The sequence below is a fragment of the Barbatula barbatula genome, assembly GCF_947034865.1.
Source record: "Barbatula barbatula genome assembly, chromosome: 22".
In the NCBI taxonomy this organism is placed as follows: Eukaryota; Metazoa; Chordata; class Actinopteri; order Cypriniformes; family Nemacheilidae; genus Barbatula; species Barbatula barbatula.
In genome coordinates, this window is record NC_136785.1 from 9,191,570 (window position 1) to 9,214,522 (window position 22,953).

The following is a 22,953-nucleotide window of genomic DNA, read 5'->3' on the forward strand; positions in this document are numbered from 1 at the left end:
TATCGCTGCATCTCTAATTTATTAACTTTGCATACAGAACTTTCCTTAGAAAACAATCAGGGAGAGTTGCAACAGTTGTAGTAAGTTGATTCGGCTGAGCCAAAGTAGCTTTCCCTGGCGAAAGCCTGGAATGAAGACGACCTCTCACCTGCAGTGTCTGTCCAAACACATACTCACCTGTCATCCGTCGTCTCGCCCCGTCACATTATCAGCGAACCTCGTGTCTGGCTGCTCTGTGATACCTCCTTGGATCCGCTGTGAGGATGCTCGCATTAATTTGACATCAAAGGAACAATAAATCAGGGTTCATGAAAACAGGTCCAAAAAGCTTCCCCGAACTGGCCAGTCTGATGAACACACTATGTATCATCCTGTGTGTAGACACTCTTTTGTTTACGTTTTGGGATAGGAAAGTCCGGAAGACTGTCACACGCCAAATTCATTGTGCATGTTTTAGATCAGCAGCTCTTTGCGTTTGGCAAAAGAAAAGTCATGCAGAAACTATGGTCATGCAGAAGGTTATATTTGCAACAGTGTGTTGGGTTTGCAGTTGTGATTAAGTAGCAGAATTTATCGCTGGTTTTAAAGCAGAGTAAAGGCATGTTTTATGGTGTTGCTGAAAAAGCAGAAGGTAATGCGGACTGCATTTGCAAATGAAAGGACAGAGTGGAACTCTAAACCACACACCAAGAATTATATATATGGGTAGTTGATATACCGTACATGTGTCCTACGGTGGGATGACAAAAATGTCTAAAACAAACTGTTAATAATATTTATATTAGACATTTGTCTTCATTGTCTAGATTTTTGCTGTCACACCATGCTGACACATGTATGGTTTATTTGTCAAAAACATAAATATATATAGTGTATTTATTCTTTATATATATACACTATATGGGTTTTTGACAAATAAACCATACATGTGTCAGTGTATATATATATATGTGTATATATATATAAATCCTAACACTTACACATCAATTAACAAAATGCATTCAGATAATTAATTATAATCTATATAAATACTTCCTTATCTAATTAATTGTAATTCCATACTGAAAATATTCTATATGCAGATAATTTAATCTATAATTGTTCATGTTGATTATAGGTTTGTTTTATTGATTTCATTTTAAGTCCAAAATAATGTGATGGATGGATTTGACAGAAGTTTAGTTTTAATGCTACTTTAGATTCAGCTGATCCAGCTGCTCAGAGTTGAGTGTTTTGCTACACATAGTAGCTTTCATACAGGAGCACAAACAAAAGACAATTAACCAGAGATGCAATGGGGGGACGGTGCAACACAATAGACAATGTGAGTTCTGGGGTTTGTGCTCGGCCTGCTGTTTTAGCTCTGATTGTATCTTGAAGAGAGGAGTGAATGCTGCTGCCGGGTCTATTATACAGTTTATGAGCTTCCTGCTGCTCGGTGAAGGCAATGATTTTATAGCAAAGAATAGACTGACAAGCTTCTCTCCTTTCGTACTTTGGGTTGCTTTGTACTTTGTCCTAAAAAAATTACAACAATTTTGTGTAAAGGTTTTTCTGGTGGGTGGGAGGAAAATATCAAATATTTGATTGAATATTTAGAATCATCCTTTTTTTTTTATCTGCGCAAACACATAAATATTGATATAAAAAATGAGTGAAAGTGTAAAAAAACATTTTTATTTTTCAGCTATGAAGAGAGAGTGAGTTTGCTATAATTAATGAAATGTAACAATCCCCCCAGGGGTCACCCCCAGGCTACTCTTTTCACCTACCCCATTGCATTATGGGCCATTTCTTTTGAGCAGGAAGTGATGAGGATTATGAGAATATCCCTGCTAAATCAACAAGTCTCCAGCATCAGTAGGGTGGCATTATTCAGCTGTCAGACAGAGGCCATACCTCGCTGCTTTGTTACACAATTCCTGCATTTAACAATAGATTATGTTGCCTACACTAGGACTTTTTCCAAGTACAAAACAACACATTATCATCCAGCAGAGCCACTGTTATGTAGAAATAAGTGTGAATTTCTAATGCCGTTTTTGTGTATGCATTTGAGTGTGTATGCAGGGGGTGGAAAATGTGAATTAATATCCTTTAGATCTTCAGATCACTCTATTTTAAGCCTGTTCAGGGATTTATCTTAATACTCTTATTGTATGTATTTATCACAGCCCATTATATAGAGAAACACAGCCAAGAGCAATGACGCTTGCATGCATTTTACGCTCTAATCCGTCCTGTAAAGACGTCATCAGAAATCCTGGTGCTGCTTCATGTAGTTTAATATCATGAGTTAAAGAGAAGAGACAGTTTCTCTCTGCTTCACAGCGCAAGCTTGTACTGCAACTGATCTTGAAGAGGCTCTGGCAGAAATTACATTCCTAATTAGGATTAAGGAAGAGGTCAGCCTGCTTGAAGCAGAATGCCAGGCATTTGCAGTAAGCGGGGATGACGCCATCTGTGCTGAAAGCAGCGAGCGGCTAATTCTGGAACTGAGTGCGACACGATTTACAGATTTTCGTTGTCGCCGCCTCATAGTGAATTTCAGATCCTCTGTTTGGTTGAAAACAATTTGGGGAGCCGAATTAAAGCTTTTAGAGAGAGATAAGAACTTAATTTCCATACCTAGAAACATTTATGCAAATGTTTGCGAGCTGTTTCAGATATTCTTATCTCAGGTTTCTGTGACAAGCAGTTGTTGAAATGGCTCCTCAAGCCGTAGGGTTGAAAAGTAATCCCTGATAGATCTTATCGGGGGGAAGTCAATTCTGGGATGGGGATTGATGTACATCTCAAAGTTACCTGCACATGCAAACAATTAGTAGGCCTGGTGGACTGTGCCTGCTGTTGACAGCTGCTATAAATAGGCTCCTCCAACAGTAACCTGTTCTCACCCCTGTGAAAAATAACTTACTACCTACAACTGACCAATGCATAATCATTAACCTGCAATGGATAGGTTTTGTTACTTTTACATTTGCGTCTTTCGCACTTTGATTCACTGCAAAACAAACTAAGCATTCATGTGTTTTGTATAATCAAATGTATACAGTACATTTTACATCCCCTGGGAACTCATGACCTTGGTGTTGCAAGTCCCCCAGTTGTGCCACCGGAAAAGCAAATAATGATTCAGGTTAAATTATCCTGTTTATTTAAGACTACATTTAAAAAGTGTTAATATAATATTTTAGAAATTATATTCTATATTCATTTAAAATGTTAAGCAAATTTATTGACTTATGCATTGATTAAGCAGGGTACTTTGAGTAGATTAAGTACTTTAATGGCTTTAGTGTAACATCATAACAAAGAACAAACAAAAAACCAGAAACGAAGATTAAAATAAATAGATATAAGGAGGTATTGTAAATTTTCATAGATGTATTTCTAGATGTATTGTTTGCATTCCAGTGTCTGTTGATTTCAACAAAATCAAATCTCAGGAGTGACAAAGTCATCCAACAGCAATTTGAAAGACTGACAAAATGACAAGACAGATGAAAACTATGATAAAAATCGAGTTGGGCTGTGCAATATATTGAAATTTCCGAAACATTGCACTTGTGCGTTGTCGCGTTGGTTTGCGATAAATGAGCTATTTAATTCTTCAAAAAGTTATCTATTGTTAGTTTTAGGTTGATGCGGATACTATAGTATCTATCTGGCACGCGGATGTTAGTTGGAATATGCGTGCATGGTTATGATGGCGTGCGCGTTCTCTGACGCAAGTCAAGCAAAAACTTTTCTTCGTTATTTAAAATGTCAGATTTGTTTAATGCAACAGTAAAACATGGCTGTTCACTTTCAGAAGTTGTAGTAATGCTTTCTTTTTCCTAAAATAATGTGAAATATATGATGGTTATATAATTTATTTTAAATATAATTTATCTTAAATATATTTTAATACAATTTCAAATGATTTCAGAAAAAGAAACATCATATCGAATATCGAATTCATTATCATGCTATCGCATATCGCAAGTGACTATGAACTTGTTTTCTTTGCAGTATTTGAGATCTGAATAAAATCTAAAGCAACTTTTCTGTGATCTTTTGCAGCAAATAAAGACAAATAGAAACAGAAGAAAAATCTTTGTATTCAAAATCTGGGTGAAATATTTTTTCCACACCTGTATAACATATCAGCATCTGCCCTGTACTTTCAAATAAAAAAGCTACAAATATGAATCAGGTGCCGCATAAAATTAAATTGTCTCCTTATCTAGTGTGTTTATAAATTCATGCCCCAATGAACTTATAAACACCCTGGATAAGGAGACATAAGAGTTATTTGTGCTGTTGTATTGTCTTTGTTCCAGCACAGTACCCAAAATGTGCTGTCCCGATTAATTTAGTATTCATTCTCTCCAACCGCCTGAAACTGTGTCACAAAACAAAGGTTTCGATTGGCATTCATGTGGACTTGAACCATGTGACACTAAACAAGGGATCTATTTTTATTGGAGAAAAGAATGTGATCTAATCAAGCCCAGTTATTTCATGCGACTGGAATGAGGTGTCTTCATATTATAATTCCCTTTTATTGTCAAATATTTCCAGATGCAATCTGGAAAAATAAATACTCAGTTTATCACTTAACACAGCTGGCTGTCATCTCATTGGAAGGCCTGTTGTCATGCAGATGGAGCGTGAGGGGTACAGTAAAGAGAGTGGAATGGAAAGTACACGATCCTGTGAACTCCATTCGGCTGGAGAACAAAAGGAAAGGGGCCTCCCGCAGTAACAAATGCTGACGCAAAGTGACATGTACTCAGGCGTTCTGTGACACCACTGCCCCTCTCTCACCGCTCAGCTCTAGCTTAGTCTTTGACCTGGCAAGATCAGAGGCTAGCTCAGCTGCAGCCTACCCTTCAGATACCTCAGGTTAACCTAAGAGAGCCCATCGCCGGCGCATCTGAATTCTGAAACCGTGCACGTTTGGCGGCTGAGCCTATGGCGAAAAAGTGAACAGTCCAAATTTAGAAAAAATGCAAATTCTGTTACACATCATAGCCCAACCTATTCCAGTCTGCTTTCATTCACCTTATGTACCTCAGGCAGGTAAATAAAGTGCTTCGGGAAGACAATTAATATTCAGCCGACTACAGCAAGTGTTTCAAGCAGAAGTGCGCTTTTAGAGGAATGTCGCCTTGTTCTGCACATTGAAGTGACGGCTGGTGACATTTGCTCAGCAGCTGAAGGAATATCAGAGGTATTTGGAGGTTGTGGAGGCTGCTTTATCTTTGTTGAACGCTACTATTATTAGTCTGAAACAGGAACTACAAAGCTGTGTGTTGTATGTGAAAAACATCCTCATTTACCAGTCTGTAACATTTAGAGAAAGGGTTCTTTGGGAATATGTTACATAACAGAATCATTTCTGTTCTCTTTTTAATGAAAATGTGAATGTACACACAGTACAAGGCTAATGTTTCACGTATCAATATGAATGAAAAACTTCCGAGCGTCTAGGTCCCTCAGGTACCTTCATCTCATCAATGCTGTCATTTTTAGATATCTTTACTTAACATGAGATGAAACAGATGCTTCTGAGATCAGAACATGAGGTATTCTTGTAGGCCAATCCGGTAGTTAGCACCACACTGGTTCCCTCGATCGAAAGCGGATTCATTTTTACAAGATGGCAAAAAATATCATCTGTGATTAACAAAGTTTTATGACAAATTCTTCCTCAGATAACATTTACGTAATAAACAGAACAATAAGCACTACAATAGCTTCGTCTTTGTTTTTAGGATCAACTAACAGTCGGCATGGAGGTATCAAGCCTGTTTAGTTCATTATTAACAACATTATAAACAATAAAGCCAGATATTCTTGTCAGATCTGGGTTTTGTTACCGGGAGTTAGAGAAGAGCAGCACGTTTTCTCTCCGCTGTCGGCATTTTAACCGTCCGCTTGTTAAACAGACACCAGAGTAAAATAGACCTACAGTATATGTTTGTCTGTCTTATCAAGAACATGTGAAACAAAATAAAGAAGTTACCATATATCACAGACTGTCAATATGATTTCGCTTCGCGCTGGTTTAAATGCTGTTTTTATGTATTTTTCTATTATTTTATTTTCCAACGTTGCTAATCTTTTCAACATTAAAAAACCTATATTCAGGATATAATTTTAGTGCGTTATTGATATTTAATGATAATTATAAGCTTGATGTGAAATTGTGACTAAATTGGCCAGTTAACCAGTGCGTAGTGATTTGTCAGATACTGCAAGTGTGTGACGTAAATGTAACTCCTCTCACCATATTTGGTACTTCAGATTACTGACAGGTAAGCCCACCTTACTTGCATATACATTTTGGCGGTCTTAGTCAAGTCATGCCAGAAACTGACATAGATTTGTGGGGGTGTGGTTACACAAGGCGTTTCAGGCAGGTCTGGGTGAGCATTCACTTTTAGATAGAATGCATGTGTAAGATATAACACATCAAAGACACAGAAAAACATGTATTTGTGCCATATGACCCCTTTCCATAAACGGATATTCGTTTTGTATGAGCTCAAATATTAAATTATGGAAAAATGCCCATACCTAATTTAAATATGTGTTTGGTTAAGCCACTTAAAGGGACGGTAGGCCTACGCGTGTGTGTACTAGATAAGGATGGCACTACCTCCGCCTCTGAGCCAGGTAAAACCCTGTGTAACACAAATCGTGTCAGACCTGAATGTGTAAATTGGTTTTAGAAGATAAGATACAGTATTTCAGGTTATCAGTTTGGGAAGCTTCATGCTGAGAGTAAGAGCTTTCTACAGCTGTATAAACACCACCATCGCTGACGTAACGCCTCAAACCTGTACACGTCTGTTGATGCTGTGGTTCCCATGAGTCTTGAGACTCTCTCGAGCAGGTGGGATGGCCAGTGTAAAGGGGCTGCTTAGGATTTAAGTTTTTTTTAGCCATGTCAATTACAATGGTGACTGGTTTCTTGTGAGATGCCTGGGGAATTTATGCTCTCATGTTGTTTTCCCAAAGTACAAGTATGTTAGATTGAGGAGAGTGGACTTGGCAGGAGTGAATATTGCTTGGGATTAACTGATTGGTATTTCAATTCTCCACAAGATCAACATTCGGACTGTTTTAACATTCTTGCATTCAGTTATGGGATAATAAATTCATTGCCATATGTGTTACGCTGCATTCATGCTATAATTCTTTCAGTGGTATCAAACAAAACCAGTCACCAAAGTACCCATGAGATGTTATGTAAGGTTAAAACATGGGCTCTCTCTTGTTATCCCTCAACGGTCTTAAATTCAACACGAGTTTATACCATAAAAATATTTGCCTTCCAGTATCGACCTAAGTGTTCCGACAAGCTTCATGGGTGTAGATTTAGAAGCACGCCCCTCGGCTAAGTCACAGTGGGGATTTTTCTGTACAGTTATCCATGTGAAGGAGGATTCCTGACCTCTTACACATCATGAATCGTTCAGGGCTACAGATCTTTTTAAAGCTCAGAGTTTGCAGAACATTGCTTTGAGCTTCACAACGTATTCCATTTGGACGCAATCGAGCTTGGAGATGCATCCAATCAAATGGCAGTGATGTAGAGCAGGATGTGCAGGATGAATGGTTGTGTTGGCATCTTTTTCTCAGCCAGCGAGCATCCCCCACCCCGGCAAAGTGAATCAATGCTGTAGTTTAAAAATAACAAGCAATATTATCCACTTCATGCATTGCTGAGTGAACCGAATGTGTCGAATGCTCTCTGACGGACTGAGTCGGAGCAGAATGCATTTGGGCTTTTCTGCACGCCTTCCCTTTCACCGATTACATATCACAAAGCAGGGTGTGGTGCTTTTATACTGCGCTGTGGAGACTCTCCAAATAGCCTGTGATTCTGGCCGTATAATGCACTTCTGGTGTAATGTTTCCCATAGACCGTCATGCTGAGTTAAGTGTTGCCACCAGGATTAGAAAACAGCCTGCATTTATTGTTGAGCGTTCTTTCCATCCATCATATACCATATTTTGTACTTTTCTAAGAATAAGGTGACCCAGCCGTGCCACTTCAGTGCCTTGCAGATCCATTATGTAGATATGGAAATTCTATTGTATTATTCAGTTATGTAATGCTCAGGATTTTTCCAGGGCATTACACTAAGATTACCGAAGAGAGCCAACAGTTTGCCTCCTAAAGGAAGAAGTGGAAGATTAAAGCTCACGCTCGGGATTGTCACAACTCATCCAGCTGTGCTCTCCTAACAGGAAGAGATCCAGAATATGTAGGTCATAGTGCACCTGCCTTGTTTGAGGCCCTCAGTTATCCCTACACCAGACCACAGAGAATTTACCCGGCAGGATAGACCTCCGGAAACACGGTGAGCTATACTCTCAGATACCCTGCCAGCGCAATGAGGTTTGGAGAAAAAACATTACCAAAAGCAACCGTGCACTCTGTTTGGATCATGGTCTGTTGATAGAGATATCAGAGGGTAGCATGTTATAAACAAGGAGTTGAGAGGCACTTTGTTCATTTCACAAAGTTAGCCCTTGCTAGTCTACTAGTCAAAGAACAGGCAGGCTTTGGTACACTAATGGCATCTGTATCCTCCATCTGCTGGCACTGGGTTAGATATCACACAAAAAGAGGATGTGAGTCTGCGTGTTGTTTGTGTGTGAAGTATTAGACTCATCCTGTTATGCCAAAGAACCTTGGCCAGCAGCTTTTCCTAAAACCTCTGAACTTAAAACAGTTTACTGTGATGCATACATTTTTCAGACAAATGATGAAGACGTGACTTGTACACGTTATGGGTAATATATATACAGTATATATATAAATATATCCTAATAAATGTGTTTGTTTCAAAAACAATATTAGGAGGAAACCTGTAAACACTAGGCATCGCATACTGTAGCATTAGTTCAACAAAAATATCAAAATATTATGTTTTTTAATAACATTACAAGATTTTATCATATTGTAATCCAGATATAGAAATATGTTGCCCCATCACTTGTCTGAAAGCAGTCAGTTGTCCCTCATGTGTGTTATTAAAGCATTTTACAGTTTGTTAAGATTCATAATAAACTTGCCTTTCCTGGAATAAACTGTAACATTTTAATTGCTTGTTTTCCCTGCCAAAGATAGAAAAATGGTGCTGGTGAATTTTGAGAAAAAAAAATTCACACTTCCTTTTGAATGTGCCATCTCTAAAACAAAAACACAAAACAGGTTATTACGCAAAAACAGGTTCACAAGATTTAAAAGAAAGAATGCAAGGATATTGCATACAGGTCTTAGTGTTTGATATTAACATGTGTATTTCGTAGTGGTCGTACATTACAGAATCCAAACAGATACAGTACATTTTAAGCTGATTTGTTGCCATCCTGATGTTGTGTTGTATTAGCAGCATTGTTGAAAGGGAAAATTAAACTTACATTTATACAAAACTATGCTCCATTTAATTTTTTTCGAGCGTGAGCCTTCTCGACCAATCACATTTCTCGCATGTTGTTATGGAAACTACAGGTCTCTGTCATTGGTTAGCTGTGAAAAAAGTTGCTTCAACCTCAAAAAACGCTCTGAGCTGAAGAAAAAGACGTCTGCATGGGGTGTATAAAAAAGCGCTCAGACTTTTTTGAGAACACAGTTTACTCAATTGGATTATAATGTAAAACAGATGCTCGCAGCTTTAAAAAAGATGTCAAGTGTGAACTCGGCCTAATTTGTAAAATGAATTTCCTGAAAAATGCAAACTTTGTGGCCATGTGGTGCTATCAGAATTGATCTTTGTTTGATTGTTTATTGAAATATTTTTTTTGCAATTTCTACCTACAGTATACAAATCTGACCGAGAGCCTTTAACCTTCTGTGTAAATACTGCGTGACTCCAATACAAGCTCAGCAGATTCAAATGAATTACACATTTTGCTGATGTTGGATAAAACCAAAAAGACTACAGAATTCTAAAAATAGTATGAACTTCAACGCTGACCTTTTTCGTGCTTATTAGCGAACAAGCGCTGAACTACGTATGGACCAACGTGCCATCACAGCCACCCTGCCATTCACCTTTAAGCAATCAGATGAGATTCGTGACTGCTCTCAGTCTACACAACTATCTGAGGCATGATGATTAACATCAGGAGATGTTTGTTGTGAAAGTGAAACTAAAAATGGATTGTAACATATCCGCTCAGCGATGCGAAGAATGTGTGCTGTCAGGGTGGAGAGGTTGGACGCTTGGCTCGACTGTTAATTGAGTTTCAGGAATCTTTAGAAGAGTTCAGTAGAACTAATATCAAGTGTGTCTCGGGCCAGGACACAGCATGCTTAAAATGTCAGCAGGCAATGAACTTCTAAACTGATGTTGTTCGTCTCTTCTCATTGCAGGCACCTTGGCAGTAATCCTGAAGTCGGCAAACACAAAACCGTGGGTCAATGAGTTTGATTGTAAGGGCGAATAAATGTTTTCCATCTTGACTTAAGCTGCTGTGCATTGCTGTAATGTTTAACATTAAGCCTGCCACTAAAATTGTAAATCTCTAAAACAAGCTCGCTCTTCTTGACTCCCCATACAGCGGTCGAGCTGTCTTGCATGATAGAGTCCATCTCCACCACCCAACCCAGAATAGAATGGAAGAAGATAAAGAACGGAGAGCCCAGCTATGTGTTTTTTAATAATGAAATCGCAGGTAAACTACATGCTAAACTGCTTTTTTTAGTTACATTAAGACTCATTTAATATTATTTAGGGAAGGATATGTATATTATGATTAGTTTATATTTTACACCATTATTTTTAGATGAATGAAGCTCGTGGACCTTCTATGTCACTAAAAACTTTGTTCGATGTTTTAATTTTTTCTAGGTGATTTGGAGAGGAGAACGAAATTTCGAGCACCAGCCACTTTATTCATTATGAATGCAACGAGATCTGACACTGCAGATTATCGCTGTGAAGTGTCTGCTCCTAATGACCAAAAATCTTTTGATGAAATTCTAATATCTCTCGTCGTAAGAGGTACAACAACCCTTGATCTATTGATCAAATATTTTTACTTTTATACAAATTCTTATTTCACTCCAACGGCCGTTTGAATTCACATTTATTTTTGACATAGTGAGGTGCTTCAAAACACGACAGAATTGTATTTTGGTGTTGTAAAAAGCATCATTAGTATACACCAGCTGCAACGTTGTAATATGAGGAGCGGCAAGCCAACGCACCCGCTCTTGGCGCACATTTGAGGATGCTTTTGCCCTGCCTCAGCTGTAAGGGCGTGATCAGGGCTATATGAGGAAACCTCTGAAACTGCATATGAGTTTAATCAGGGATCTAAAAGGGTAGCAAGTATGTTCACTTGGCCCTGATGCTTGCATTTGGGAACTAAAGTGTACAAAGATGCTCCAATAAGGTCTTTATTGTGCAAGTATGTTAAGACGCATTTTTTTTTTGTGGCACACAGTAAAGCCCGTTGTGCCCAGATGCTCCGTACCCAAGTCAGTCCCAGTTGGCAAATCAGCAGAGCTGCACTGCGTGGAGGACGATGGTTTCCCTAAATCTCGATACCAGTGGTTCCGTAACAAGGAGGAAATCCCAGAAGATCCCAAGAGCAGCCCAAAGTTCTTCAACTCCAGTTATACCTTAAACGGAGAGATGGGGACACTGGTGAGTCGGGGGGATGGTGCGGATGCAGGAAAAGAGGTGTGGAGGCATGGCGAAAGGGGATATTTTAGGGAACCGGTTCATGTGGTTCGGCTCAGCCATGAAGAGAATCTGCTGCCCTCATTTGCACATTCCAAAGTGCCATTCTTTCCCATTTGTACTCGGTGCCCTAGTCAACCTTCACACCACTTTTTAAAGTTTGACCTGCCTGCAGTATGTTAATAGTCTTTTCCCCATAAGGCGACAGTGTTTGAAGGGTTTGCTGATTTACTGTGTGTCCTCAAACAGCAGTTTGTGCATTCCATAGACTTTTTCATTTAGCTTGAGACCTTTGATAATACACATGGATCACTATAGTTTCATTGGGCCGCATAGGAACACAGTTAGATCATTGCACAAAGATTCAGCAACTGAGATCATTGTAATTTATGGCCCTCAGAAATTCAGTGTCGTCAGAAAGGAGGACGCCGGGGAGTATTATTGCAGAGCCAAGAATGAGGCTGGATTTTCAGAATGCGCACCACAGATGATGGAAGTTTGTAAGTATTTTTGATTGTTTTCCACATTTGGGGACACCTCTCGAAGCCTTTGATCTCACGATGTCACATTTTTGTCTAGATGACATGAACATTGCTGGAATCATCTTGGGTGTGCTGGTTGTGGTGGTGGTATTGTTGTGTATAACAGTTGGCATCTGCTGTGCCTATAAACGAGGATATTTCACCAGCCAGAAGCAGACAGGAAACAAGTACGTACACGTGGAATACAACTTTGACAGCGACTTTATTCTGAGTCACACTCCGTCCCAGGGCAGTTTTGACTCACCATTTTACAGCCTTTTTCCATATCACCGCCCGAGAAGCATCAAAGCATTTTCAGTTCAGTCTCAAAATAACATTGGAAGTCTGAAACAACAAATAACAAACTGTTTCAAATAACTAAAATGTACACATATACAGTCATGGAATAAATTAGGAGACCATTCCAAAGAATTTTATACATTTCTAGATGTCTTGTGACCATTTCAGTCCAGTGTGTGTCGAATAAAAAAAATCAGGGCTCAATTTTTAGAAACATGAAAACTACTAAAAAACAAAGTTGTCACATAAAAAAATATTTTTTAACTTTTCCTAAATACAGTACATGTAGAAGTATTACCGTTGTATTGCTCAAAAGTGAATATTGTTTTCTTTGCAGTATTTGAGGTCTAAGAAAATACAGAGCATCTTTTCTGTTACTTTGACCTGTTTCTCCAGTTTTCAAATAACAGCAAATAGAAACAATCTATTTATTCGATAATGTGGGAGAAATATTGTTTTTAGTTCACAGAATAAAACAAAAATACCTATAAATAGTAAAAATTCTGAAAACGTAATAGTTTTGATACGATATATATATATATATATATATATATATATAAATATATATAATTATATATATATATATACATAAAAGAGCTTGTTTGGAATACATTTAGACCTGTGTAAAATATAAATAATTAATAGTGACATGAAACTGTAAAAAGAAGTTCACCCATTTTAGCTGTCTTCATTTTTAAGTTAAATTGAATTATCTTAATAAGTCTGTGTAACTTAATTATATTGAACTGACTTTATAAAAACCGAGTTGTGAAATACAGTACAACTAGATTTTTTAATTCCGCTAATAGTGTAATTTAAGCCCAATTGACTCTTAAAGCTAATTTGATTCATTTAGAGCTAAATTTTTGACGTAGTTTTTTTACAGTGCAAAATTGTCAATGTAAAATTGTGTACAAATGTAAAAAGAATTACGCAATGACACCTTTTGGTTGTGTTCTTATATATATCTTTATTAAAAGTATTTTCCCCTGCAGTTACAAAGCTCCAGCAAAAGATGATGGAGTGGACTATGTAAGAACAGAAGATGAGGTAAGCGAAAATAAAAAGGGATTTTTATTAAGGCTTCCAAGGGTTTAAGAAATCTAATGAAAGTCTTTTTTAAAGAGAATCACTTTAACCTCCTTGACTCAATCTTCTCTTTCAGGGGGATTTCCGGCACAAATCCTCATTTGTCATTTGAGAGAGAGAGAGAGAGACAAAGTTTTAAAAGACATTCAAAATTGCATTGCCGTTAATCAAAGTTATTGGTGATTTACCTCGCAGACACAAATCCCCACACACAAAGGACATTAATGCTGGTGCTAGAGCAGCACGTGCCTTTATCAGGGCACGTCGGCAATGACATCGATCAAATTTGCCAAAGGTGACAAAAATCACAAATTTCCAGTCACTGTTTAACAGACACTAGATGTTTCTTGATTTTATTCTACTTTTACAGCCCCTTTTTATGACTGTTTTAAATTATTTCCCTTGGTAGCTGTAGCATCTCTTTAGTTGTAACAATTTGGTAGAACCCAATATTACTTTTCTGTTAACTTTTGTGTTATTTCTAAAACATTTGTTTTGTACTAGCTAAAATATTTTTGATGGAATATATTTTAAAATGCCTATAGAAAAATGATTTACTTTTTTTAATGTTTGTAAAATACTAACCTACTTTTTTAAGACTATTTTGCTCTAGAGAAAAACGAATAACCATTTCAATCCCTGCATCCTCAGTTTTAGTCATTTATCACCCCAAAATAAAGCCAAAGTCAAATCCTATCAAACGCATATCCAGCTACACCGATTTCAATCAAAGGTCTTATGTATTTACTATACTGCTGGGATTTTAATGTTAATAGTAAAACGACGTTCCATGTTCATGTGTGTAGATAGTCTTAGACTGCGAGTATTTTTGGATAAACACCGGCAAAAAGCTGGAGAATATTATGAAAGACCAGTGCAACGTGTCATTGATTTTAAGTGTCCTTCTATGCTAACTGTTTATCTTGTATATAGTGAATATACTGTTTAGGTTGTTTATTTTTTTATTTTCTCTCTTTGTCTTTTTCTTATTTGAGTGAGAAACACTCCATGTTACATTTTATTATAACAGGGTTTATTTTTGGGGGGTTGTATATAGATCCACTGTGAGCCACACTGTCATTAGAAAGGTATCAGTTTAACCAAACATTGACAATTATTCTCAATGAGGCAAATATGAAGCTCTTTCCATGAAAAACAATTAAGACAAATCCGGTCATTGTACAGAGGGGATCTGCCTTGTTAAATACATTTGATAGCCTAATACTACATCATATTTTGACTTGCAAACGCGTTTCCTTTCAAAGCAGTGATTATGATTTTTTTCACACACAAATTCAACCTGTAGTAGGTGTTAAGAGTACAATCATAACTAAACTCGCCTAATGTTTTATTATATGAGACTATGTAAGACCTTCCATGTGTTCATGTAACTTTTGTAAAGAGCCATAAATCATTCCTCTTAAGTGCCTTCCTCTTTCACAAAACCCATGTGAAATCTATTAAACTGCTGTAAAATTGTCAGATTACCATCTCCAAGATATACAGTATGATAACCACGCCAGCTGTTTAAAAAAACATTTCTGTCTTTTAACCATATGGTTACTTACTGTTAACACTACAGCACCAAAATGCCGGAAAAACTCTGTGATCTCATTAACAGGAAATTTGACATTTCTTGCTTTTGTAAACACAACAGTGTTACAATTGAACGCGTGGAGTAATCGCATATGCTCATTCATTACTTGCGTCACAGTTCCTAACCTCACATGTGCTCAAAGTCAAACACTTTATCTTACAGCTTTGTTCACACATAGCATCAATACAGGACTTCAGAAGTATTTTAACAAGGGGTCCCATTCACACATGGCTTCTAAACGCATGACACAAATGCCGTTTTCAGTCATTAATACTGTAGCTGTTAATGGGAAGTAACAGAATTTCAACACGATTGATTTTTGAATTCACATTCATCACTCTCAAGCCACATCAAGTTTCAGAAAAGGTGTTTGAGAGGAATGATAACATTCTGTGCTCACTCTGACAAGATAATACGTTTTACACGCATATCTCATATAAATGAATGGTTTTTATTTGTAAATAGACATATTGTTGTTATTTGAGTAGATATTCCATTATGTATTAGTGCCTAAATGTAGAGTTAAAGAGGGACAGTGGACTAGTGTTAATTAATAGGTCAATTTTTCTTATTTTACCAGCTAAATAATACCTATAATTACCTTCAAATAAGAACTTTAAAAGCGAGGTACTACATTACAAGTCCTAGATCTCAACATGTCACTGCTGTACTGTGAGGGGAACAAAAATGAATTGTTTTGTGGGTTTACAAAAAGCAGGGAGAGCTGTACCAAATACTGACTGCCAAAAGACCATTTTCTCCATTGCCACTACGATTCTGCTCCCAGTTCTTTTTTGTTTTGTTTGTTACTCCCGAGTAAGATTTTCGGAGGCTGAGTTAAGATGCTTTTCACTCATTTTAGTTTCTTTGCAGTTCATGGTTGTTTTTGGAGACAGCTGGAATTTAAGATAAACATATTACACTCGCTGAATTCATGTAAAGTCCCATTGCTTTGGGACCGGTACAAATCCTGTGTGAATTCTTGAACATTATGTTTGTGATTAATAAAACTCACTTCCTAAAATCTGTATGTTCTCGTGGTGTTAATCTGCATATTTACTTCTGTTGGCGCTTTTCCCATCCAAATGCAAAGGTAGAGCGTGAATAAAGAGGTCCGAGGCACTTCAGGTCTGCAGTGTTTCATATTAAGTAAAGGATTTAAAATTTTAACACACATATCAGAAGACATGCCTGTGCTGTTATTTTAAAGCCGAAGGAACTCCATTGTTCATAGACTTTTCTTCAAGGATGCTGGGGAGTTTAATATTGGAGCTATTCTTTCTCACTGTTCAATAAGCAGACACTTGTGACGTCAGAAATGAACGTGCCTTAACTTGATGTACAACTTATATTTAAATGCACGTTTTTGTGAAGATGATTACATCCGTTTAACTTGTTTATTTTTAAGCTAACGACAGATACATTCCCCTTAAACTCATGTTTTAAGCGCCATGTGTCTGAAACAATCCCCTTGTTTTACCCAACTCGGATAGGATTTGCACAGTAGCTAACATGATTAGCGTGCAGCAGAGCTCAAAGAGCACGGCTAAGGTCGTCTTCACTGCTGATCCACTCACCTAACTAGGCAAATCCAACGGGTAAACCTACATCCACCAGCATAAAGCCAATCCAACATTTGACTGCATTTAACAGCTCGACTTCCTGAACATGAATGAAGTCAAATCGTGCGGCTTCTAGGCTTAGCAGTAAACAGCGCACTCTGCTGGTGTGTATGCGGAAAATCGATTTATTTTCTCCAGTAGACGAGTACACTGCATAAGAACATATGCCTGTTCAGCTTATTCTGTACATATATTTACGAATATAACAAACACTTCGAGACAAAATGAGAAAAACAAGTTGCACCTTGGTGATTTGATTCCCAAATCATTCCAGAATGAAGAACATGGCAAGAAAAACTTTCACAAACTTTTTGAACTGTTGCCCTCTGCCGGCGTTACAGAGCACTAAACACCAGGACTTCCAGACACAGAAGCAGCTTTTCATAAAGAAAATGTAATAAAATATTAAGCTTTTCATCTCAGGCCATCTCACCCTGAATAACTGCTCCTCAAGAGCAATATTCCACTTTTTTACTATAGTGTACACTAGAATGCCTTACTGTAGGTAAATGTATTTCTACATGTACACTTCCCCTGCACACGATTCAACAACACACTACCATGTACAATGTCTCTTTTATGTTATTCCCTTTCTGTACAATAGTATTTTATATATGCATCTTTTTATGCTGTTTGTCTTCCATTGTGTTGAATGTGCGTACTAGATGCTTCCAACACCATAGACAATTCATTGTGTGTGCAAGCACACTTGGCAATAAAGCTCTTCTGATTCTGAAAAATTTAGGATTAGAATCCCCCATACAATGAGAATTTCTGTTTCATGATCCAAATGTCAAATAATGCAAATTTTGGAACAAGAATGCAATCTCTGTATTACACATGAAAACACACACATTTAGCCATTTAGTGACTAACAGATGAGGAAACATTTGAAGCAATTAAAGCAAGATAGGCAACAAAATACATAAGTGCATAAAAACTAGTCCATTAAAGCCTGGCACAGTACACACAGCTAAGAATATTTTTTTTTATAATTAACAATTAAGATGATGAATTAATGAAATTATGGGGAATCTTTTCGCAACCACCCAGTTGATGGCAGTATGAATTTCGTGAATCCATCCACTAAACCACAAGAGAGGAAGTATGAATCCTTATATGGGCCATCGCCGACGACGCCAAATCTCGCGTGATTTCACTCCAGGGTCAGACGTCATAACTCTTTGCGTTAGTGGAGAAAATTGCGGAGCTATTTTACGTGAATATCTGCACAGTGAGTACCTGTCAGTATAGTATTTTACCGTGTATGCGTTTTCGATAAAATCAATATGTTATGGCTGTCGTTAAACGACGTTGCCACGGGTGCTTTGGGTAAGATCTCAAATTCAGTTATCCTAGTAATTGTATGCTGCAAGATTCAGTCAATGGCTGTATGTCAACGTCTATGGAGATGCCTACGTAGACAGCATGTGTGGGCTTTATAAACGCGTAGAGTACTTTGGACATCATAAGCGCTTGTAGCATTTTTGCGCAATAGGCGCGTGCAACAAATTTGCGCGTGTAAGTGCGCGCCTATGATGACCGGATAGGCTGGTTAGGTAGACAGCTCACGTGGGTTTGAGAACTATATCTCATAGACGTTTAAATGATATAAAGCATAGCAGGAATGCTTAATAAAGAAACTGCTTATTGCAATAGGCCATTATTGGTCGTTGTTATTTCATGGTTTGGTCACACAGGTGTGTAAGCTGCGGTTAAAACATCTGGAATTAGATTATGCTAAACACTAAAACGACCAATGTTACCGTACCAAATAAAAACAGTTAGTAAATATAAATGAATAGCAAATAGACATTCATGTAAATATGGGAGTCTTACAATAATATATATGGCCATAAAACCCATGTGTTGTATTGACAGGATGGGCTGCGCAGACCTAATGTTATAACTTGCTCTGTGTGGACATCACCGCCACCGTGGAAGAAAACGGCAGCTCATGGCACCAGGCCTTCACAACGTCGGGCTCCAGCCCCCTTCCAGCACCACCCGAACACTTGTGCAAGGCCTGCGGAGGCCAGTTTGACCCAGTTAGAACGGTAAGTCAGGTTTCATTTACACCAATAAAATATCAGACTGTTTTGCTGAGTTTATGTCCTTGTTCTCATAACTCCGATATGTTCATAGCATGTCTGCGTGGACTGCAAAAACACTTTCTGCAGCCGCTGCTCTGTGCAGATGGATCTGGGGCCGCTGATGTGCCACACCTGTCAGCGGCTCCATTGCACGTTGTTTGAGCGTGCGGAATTGATGCGACTGAAGGTGAAGGACCTCCGTGACTACCTCCACCTGCACGAGATCCCTACGCAGATGTGTCGGGAAAAGGAGGAGCTGGTGGAGCTGGTGCTGGCTCAACAGACTCCCAGGGGCAGTGGCGGTGCCGAGTCTCGTTCACAGCCGGGTGTGCTTGCTGTGCCACCACATCCTCTTCGGGAGGAAGAGGATGGGGAAGAAGAGGAGGAGGATGAAGAATCAGGAGAGGAGGAGGAGGAGGAGGAGGAAGAAGAAACGGGAGAGGAGGAGGAGGAGGAGGAGGAGGAAGAAGAAACGGGAGAGGAGGAGGAGGAGGAGGAGGAAGAAGATGGGGAGGAAGAAGGGGAGGATGAGGAAGAGGTATGTGGAAGGGACGAGAAGGTATGGTCAACAAGTCGACTAGACATTCAATAAAAGACTGAAGTTTGCCTCACATGTCTAAATCTCATGCTTTTGAAGCAAAACTTTTGTAAATATTAACAGTCCTAACTGTCTTATTTTACAATCACTTTGTATGTTTGCATGGTTTTTAACTATTGACTCCAAAGATAAAGGATCGTCGAAACCAGCTGAGATGTTTTATCTATGGTTCACCCAGTCCACAGACAGCGAAGAAACTCTGGTGCACAGCAGAAGAGCCTCCCTGTCAGACCTGAGCAGCGTGGAGGCCATTGAAGGCCTCAGCGTGCGGCAGCTAAAGGAGATCCTGGCTCGCAACTTTGTGAACTACCAGGGGTGCTGTGAGAAATGGGAACTGATGGAGAAGGTCACTCACCTCTTTAATGACCAGAAAGACCTTCACAACCTGGGTACGTCTGTCTGTGGGATCATCTTGTGATTGTGCGCTAAAGTGGTTCTAGTTATAAAAAAGTGGCTGATTTGTATCATTTTAAATTCCCTAATCCTTCTTACACTTTTACTCTTTTACTTTCAGTTTCAAAAACGAACAAACAAGAAGGTATGTTTCTGTTTATATCATTAATGCTATTTTGCTTTCTTACTACTGAATCAAATTTCCATAAAATCTGTTATTGTTCTTCTAGCTGACCCAGCTGAGCCAGCTGAGCCTAGCGGCCAGGAGGACAATCTGTGTAAGATCTGCATGGACTTTCCCATTGACTGCGTGCTGCTTGAGTGTGGACACATGGTCACATGCAGCAAGTGTGGGAACCGTATGAACGAGTGTCCCATCTGCCGACAGTACGTGGTTCGAGCCGTGCATGTGTTTAGATCATGAAGTTTGAGTACAAACTTCCGGCTTTAATTTTTACTTCTTTATTTATTGATCTTTGTCAGTGTTTACACACATACTTTGACGTTGTTCTTATTTTCTGCATCATTTATGTTCACATGATTTAAAGTGCACAGTTTTGTCTGTTTTTGGTGCAGCTTCAGTTGTTGGGTTTTTACTTTTCATTTGTTGACCTTTACCAAGTGGCTTATAAGTTGAACTTTCAAGTTATTGTTGAGGCATCATTTTTCATCAGTTCCGTTCTATCCATTCTTCTGCAACTGCATTAGCTACAGTATGTAAAATATAACACAATCTTGGTTCAAATGAAGGTGGTATAAATGATTTTAAATATAAATGAACACTCATTTTTACTACACCTACGAACTTAAATATCTTTATAATTAACAATATTTGAGGGGGCAGAAAACACTAGGCTTTAAGAACTAGACATTTCTGGGGTTTGAAAACAGGGTAAGTTGGTTCACTATATTTTATTTAAAGCACTAAGTGTTATGTTGTTTTTTTACGTTTAGTCCTTACCATAGATCACTTTGCTCTTAACTGCTTTTAAATCACTTATTGAATGTGATTGTACTTATATTCCACTCAAATGTTACACAACAGTGTTTAAACTTTTTCCAGTGAGTAGGTGCTAATTTTCAGACTCATATTACACACTTCCAGATCACAGACTGTCCCACTCTTTGTCTCACACGTTGCTCTTGAGACGTGGCGAAAAATATTTGGCAGAATCAGCTGCTTTCAAATTACAAAAAGACATTATCAATTAGTACATTCCTCCACTGTTTTTAGTATTGCTATTAGTACTAACCAGTAAGTGTTTCAAGGTGCTCATTACTGCCTAAAGTTACTGTTGTGTGATGAAGTCTGTTCATTTAATGAAATGTTTTCACAGAGCGATAGATGTCAATCATAGATATAATTTTGGTTCTATAAATCCAGATTACTTGGATCTTTATTACATTTATAAAGGAACAATATTTGAAATATTCAATATAAAAGATTCACATTTATGAATGTATCATATAAATCGTGGTTACATAGGAATGTTTTGTTCAAATCTTCATCCACCTCTTGGAGAAGGACTGTGAAAAATAATGCATATTCCTGAGTTCTTGATTTCTTGAGCTGAATGTAGAGGACATCGTGACAGCTGTCATTCAATAAAATACAAGATCAGCATTCATAATGGAGATATCTTGACTGTATGCCCATGCTAGCAAGAGGGAACTTAATTTGGCTTAGACTTCCGATTGATTTTACGAAATTATTGCAGTGTTTTGCCAGGATATGCAAGCTGTATATATTATATATTTTATAGGTTTGTGTTTGCTAGTACATTTATCTGAATATATATCAATTCTAAAAGTGTTTGATCCATTAAATAATGATAACAATTTAAAACTTTCAGTTTTCTTAAGACGTTACAAATCATTTAGTTACTCAAAACACAGCATGGTCTTTCCATTCAGTACCTTTCCATCCAGTACCTTTCCATCACATTCTAAAATGTGTTTAAAAGCAAGGATACACTGACAGGTATTGGTAAAAAATATTGTTGATTCCAAGACATAGCTTGTTAATGTCTAATGCCTACAACACAAACGCTGTGGAGCTTCCATTTTGTGCATTAATAGCTAGGCGACAAAAAACAGGCTAAATAACTAAATAACACGCGCTATAAAAAATACTTGTTGATTATATTATCAGAAGTACAAGTAATTTGTTGTTTTACTGTTATAGATAATAAAGGTGCCCGAATGTGATTGTAAGTGTGGACTTAAAATGTCAGTGCGATTTGAAGATTTAAATATCAAAATTAATTTTGTGAAAATTACTATATGAACCTCTATTTAACTGTTATTAACAATGTGCAATGTAACTAAAAAAACGATTATTTGGAAGCTAAAGAGTTATGAGTTTTTGCAAATGAAACATTTAATGCAGCCCTGAGAAATTGCAAAGTAAAAGAAAAATGTTAGCTCTAACATATTGGATGTGTATAGACACATTTATGAAAAAGCATACGAGGAACAAATATGAGCTCTGCATGCACGAGCCATGAAAAAGCATTACTGAACTATTGAAGGTGCTTAGAAATGGTTGAATGATTTTTTCATTTAAGAAGCTTGATTCTGTATTAACATTTATGTGTATTTTTATTGTTGTTTAGTTTATTGTTTTTGTTTAGATTTTTAAAACTGATTTTTTTTTATGAACTATAATCCAAATCAACTAATAAAACTGTTTTGGATGTGATAAACATTATCATATAGCATGTCAGATTGCCAACATTGTCTTTAATGTGATATGCAGTGGGCCTGATGTGCTAAATACTGTATTAATGTAAAAGACTACATTGAAAGCTGATAAGGTTTTTAATTATGGAAATATTTATATATTTTTAGATTTTGTTACAATATACTGTTGTTCTTGTCAACTATTTGTTTTTGTATCAATAAACAAACGTTCAACATCTAAATAATTGCCTTTTTTATTTATATATATATATATATATATATATATATATATATATATATATATATATATATATATATGATATAGTACGTTTCCTTTTCGTTAAATCTCATTGTACTGCAGT

General features: G+C 37.5%; 2 protein-coding genes across 3 annotated transcripts in view; both read left to right on the forward strand.

The window, feature by feature from the left end:
* jam3b (junctional adhesion molecule 3b) overlaps nt 1-16,231 on the forward strand; it is a 30,706-nt gene extending 14,475 nt beyond the window's left edge. Inside the window, exons 2-9 of one of the 2 annotated variants that reach the window (XM_079486688.1) lie at nt 10,382-10,441; nt 10,570-10,683; nt 10,860-11,012; nt 11,458-11,660; nt 12,097-12,196; nt 12,276-12,405; nt 13,513-13,567; nt 13,683-16,231. In XM_079486688.1, coding sequence (XP_079342814.1) covers nt 10,382-10,441; nt 10,570-10,683; nt 10,860-11,012; nt 11,458-11,660; nt 12,097-12,196; nt 12,276-12,405; nt 13,513-13,567; nt 13,683-13,718 — 851 coding nt within the window. In that variant the 3' untranslated portion in view covers nt 13,719-16,231. Of the gene's footprint in view, nt 1-10,381; nt 10,442-10,569; nt 10,684-10,859; nt 11,013-11,457; nt 11,661-12,096; nt 12,197-12,275; nt 12,406-13,497; nt 13,568-13,682 lie in introns of both variants that reach the window. The other variant, XM_079486687.1, reaches the window with a different exon arrangement.
* A 1,740-nt stretch (nt 16,232-17,971) lies between these two features.
* LOC306911353 (E3 ubiquitin-protein ligase rififylin) lies at nt 17,972-22,830 on the forward strand. Its single transcript, XM_079486636.1, has 6 exons — nt 17,972-18,059; nt 18,707-18,882; nt 18,971-19,456; nt 19,695-19,905; nt 20,031-20,054; nt 20,140-22,830. Exons 3-6 carry the CDS (start codon nt 19,022-19,024, stop codon nt 20,331-20,333), a joined length of 864 nt encoding a protein of 287 aa, XP_079342762.1. The 5' UTR covers nt 17,972-18,059; nt 18,707-18,882; nt 18,971-19,021; the 3' UTR covers nt 20,334-22,830.
* Nucleotides 22,831-22,953: the final 123 nt, after the last annotated feature.

What these genes read in the sequence shown, in the direction of transcription:
- LOC306911353 (XM_079486636.1), top strand. Translation starts at nt 19,022, where the DNA reads ATGGATCTGGGGCCGCTGATGTGCCACACCTGTCAGCGGCTCCATTGC. An exon ending in AAGGGGAGGATGAGGAAGAG is followed by an intron (nt 19,457 to 19,694) that starts GTATGTGGAAGG and finishes TGGTTCACCCAG; the next exon opens with TCCACAGACAGCGAAGAAAC. An exon ending in AAAAACGAACAAACAAGAAG is followed by an intron (nt 20,055 to 20,139) that starts GTATGTTTCTGT and finishes TTGTTCTTCTAG; the next exon opens with CTGACCCAGCTGAGCCAGCT.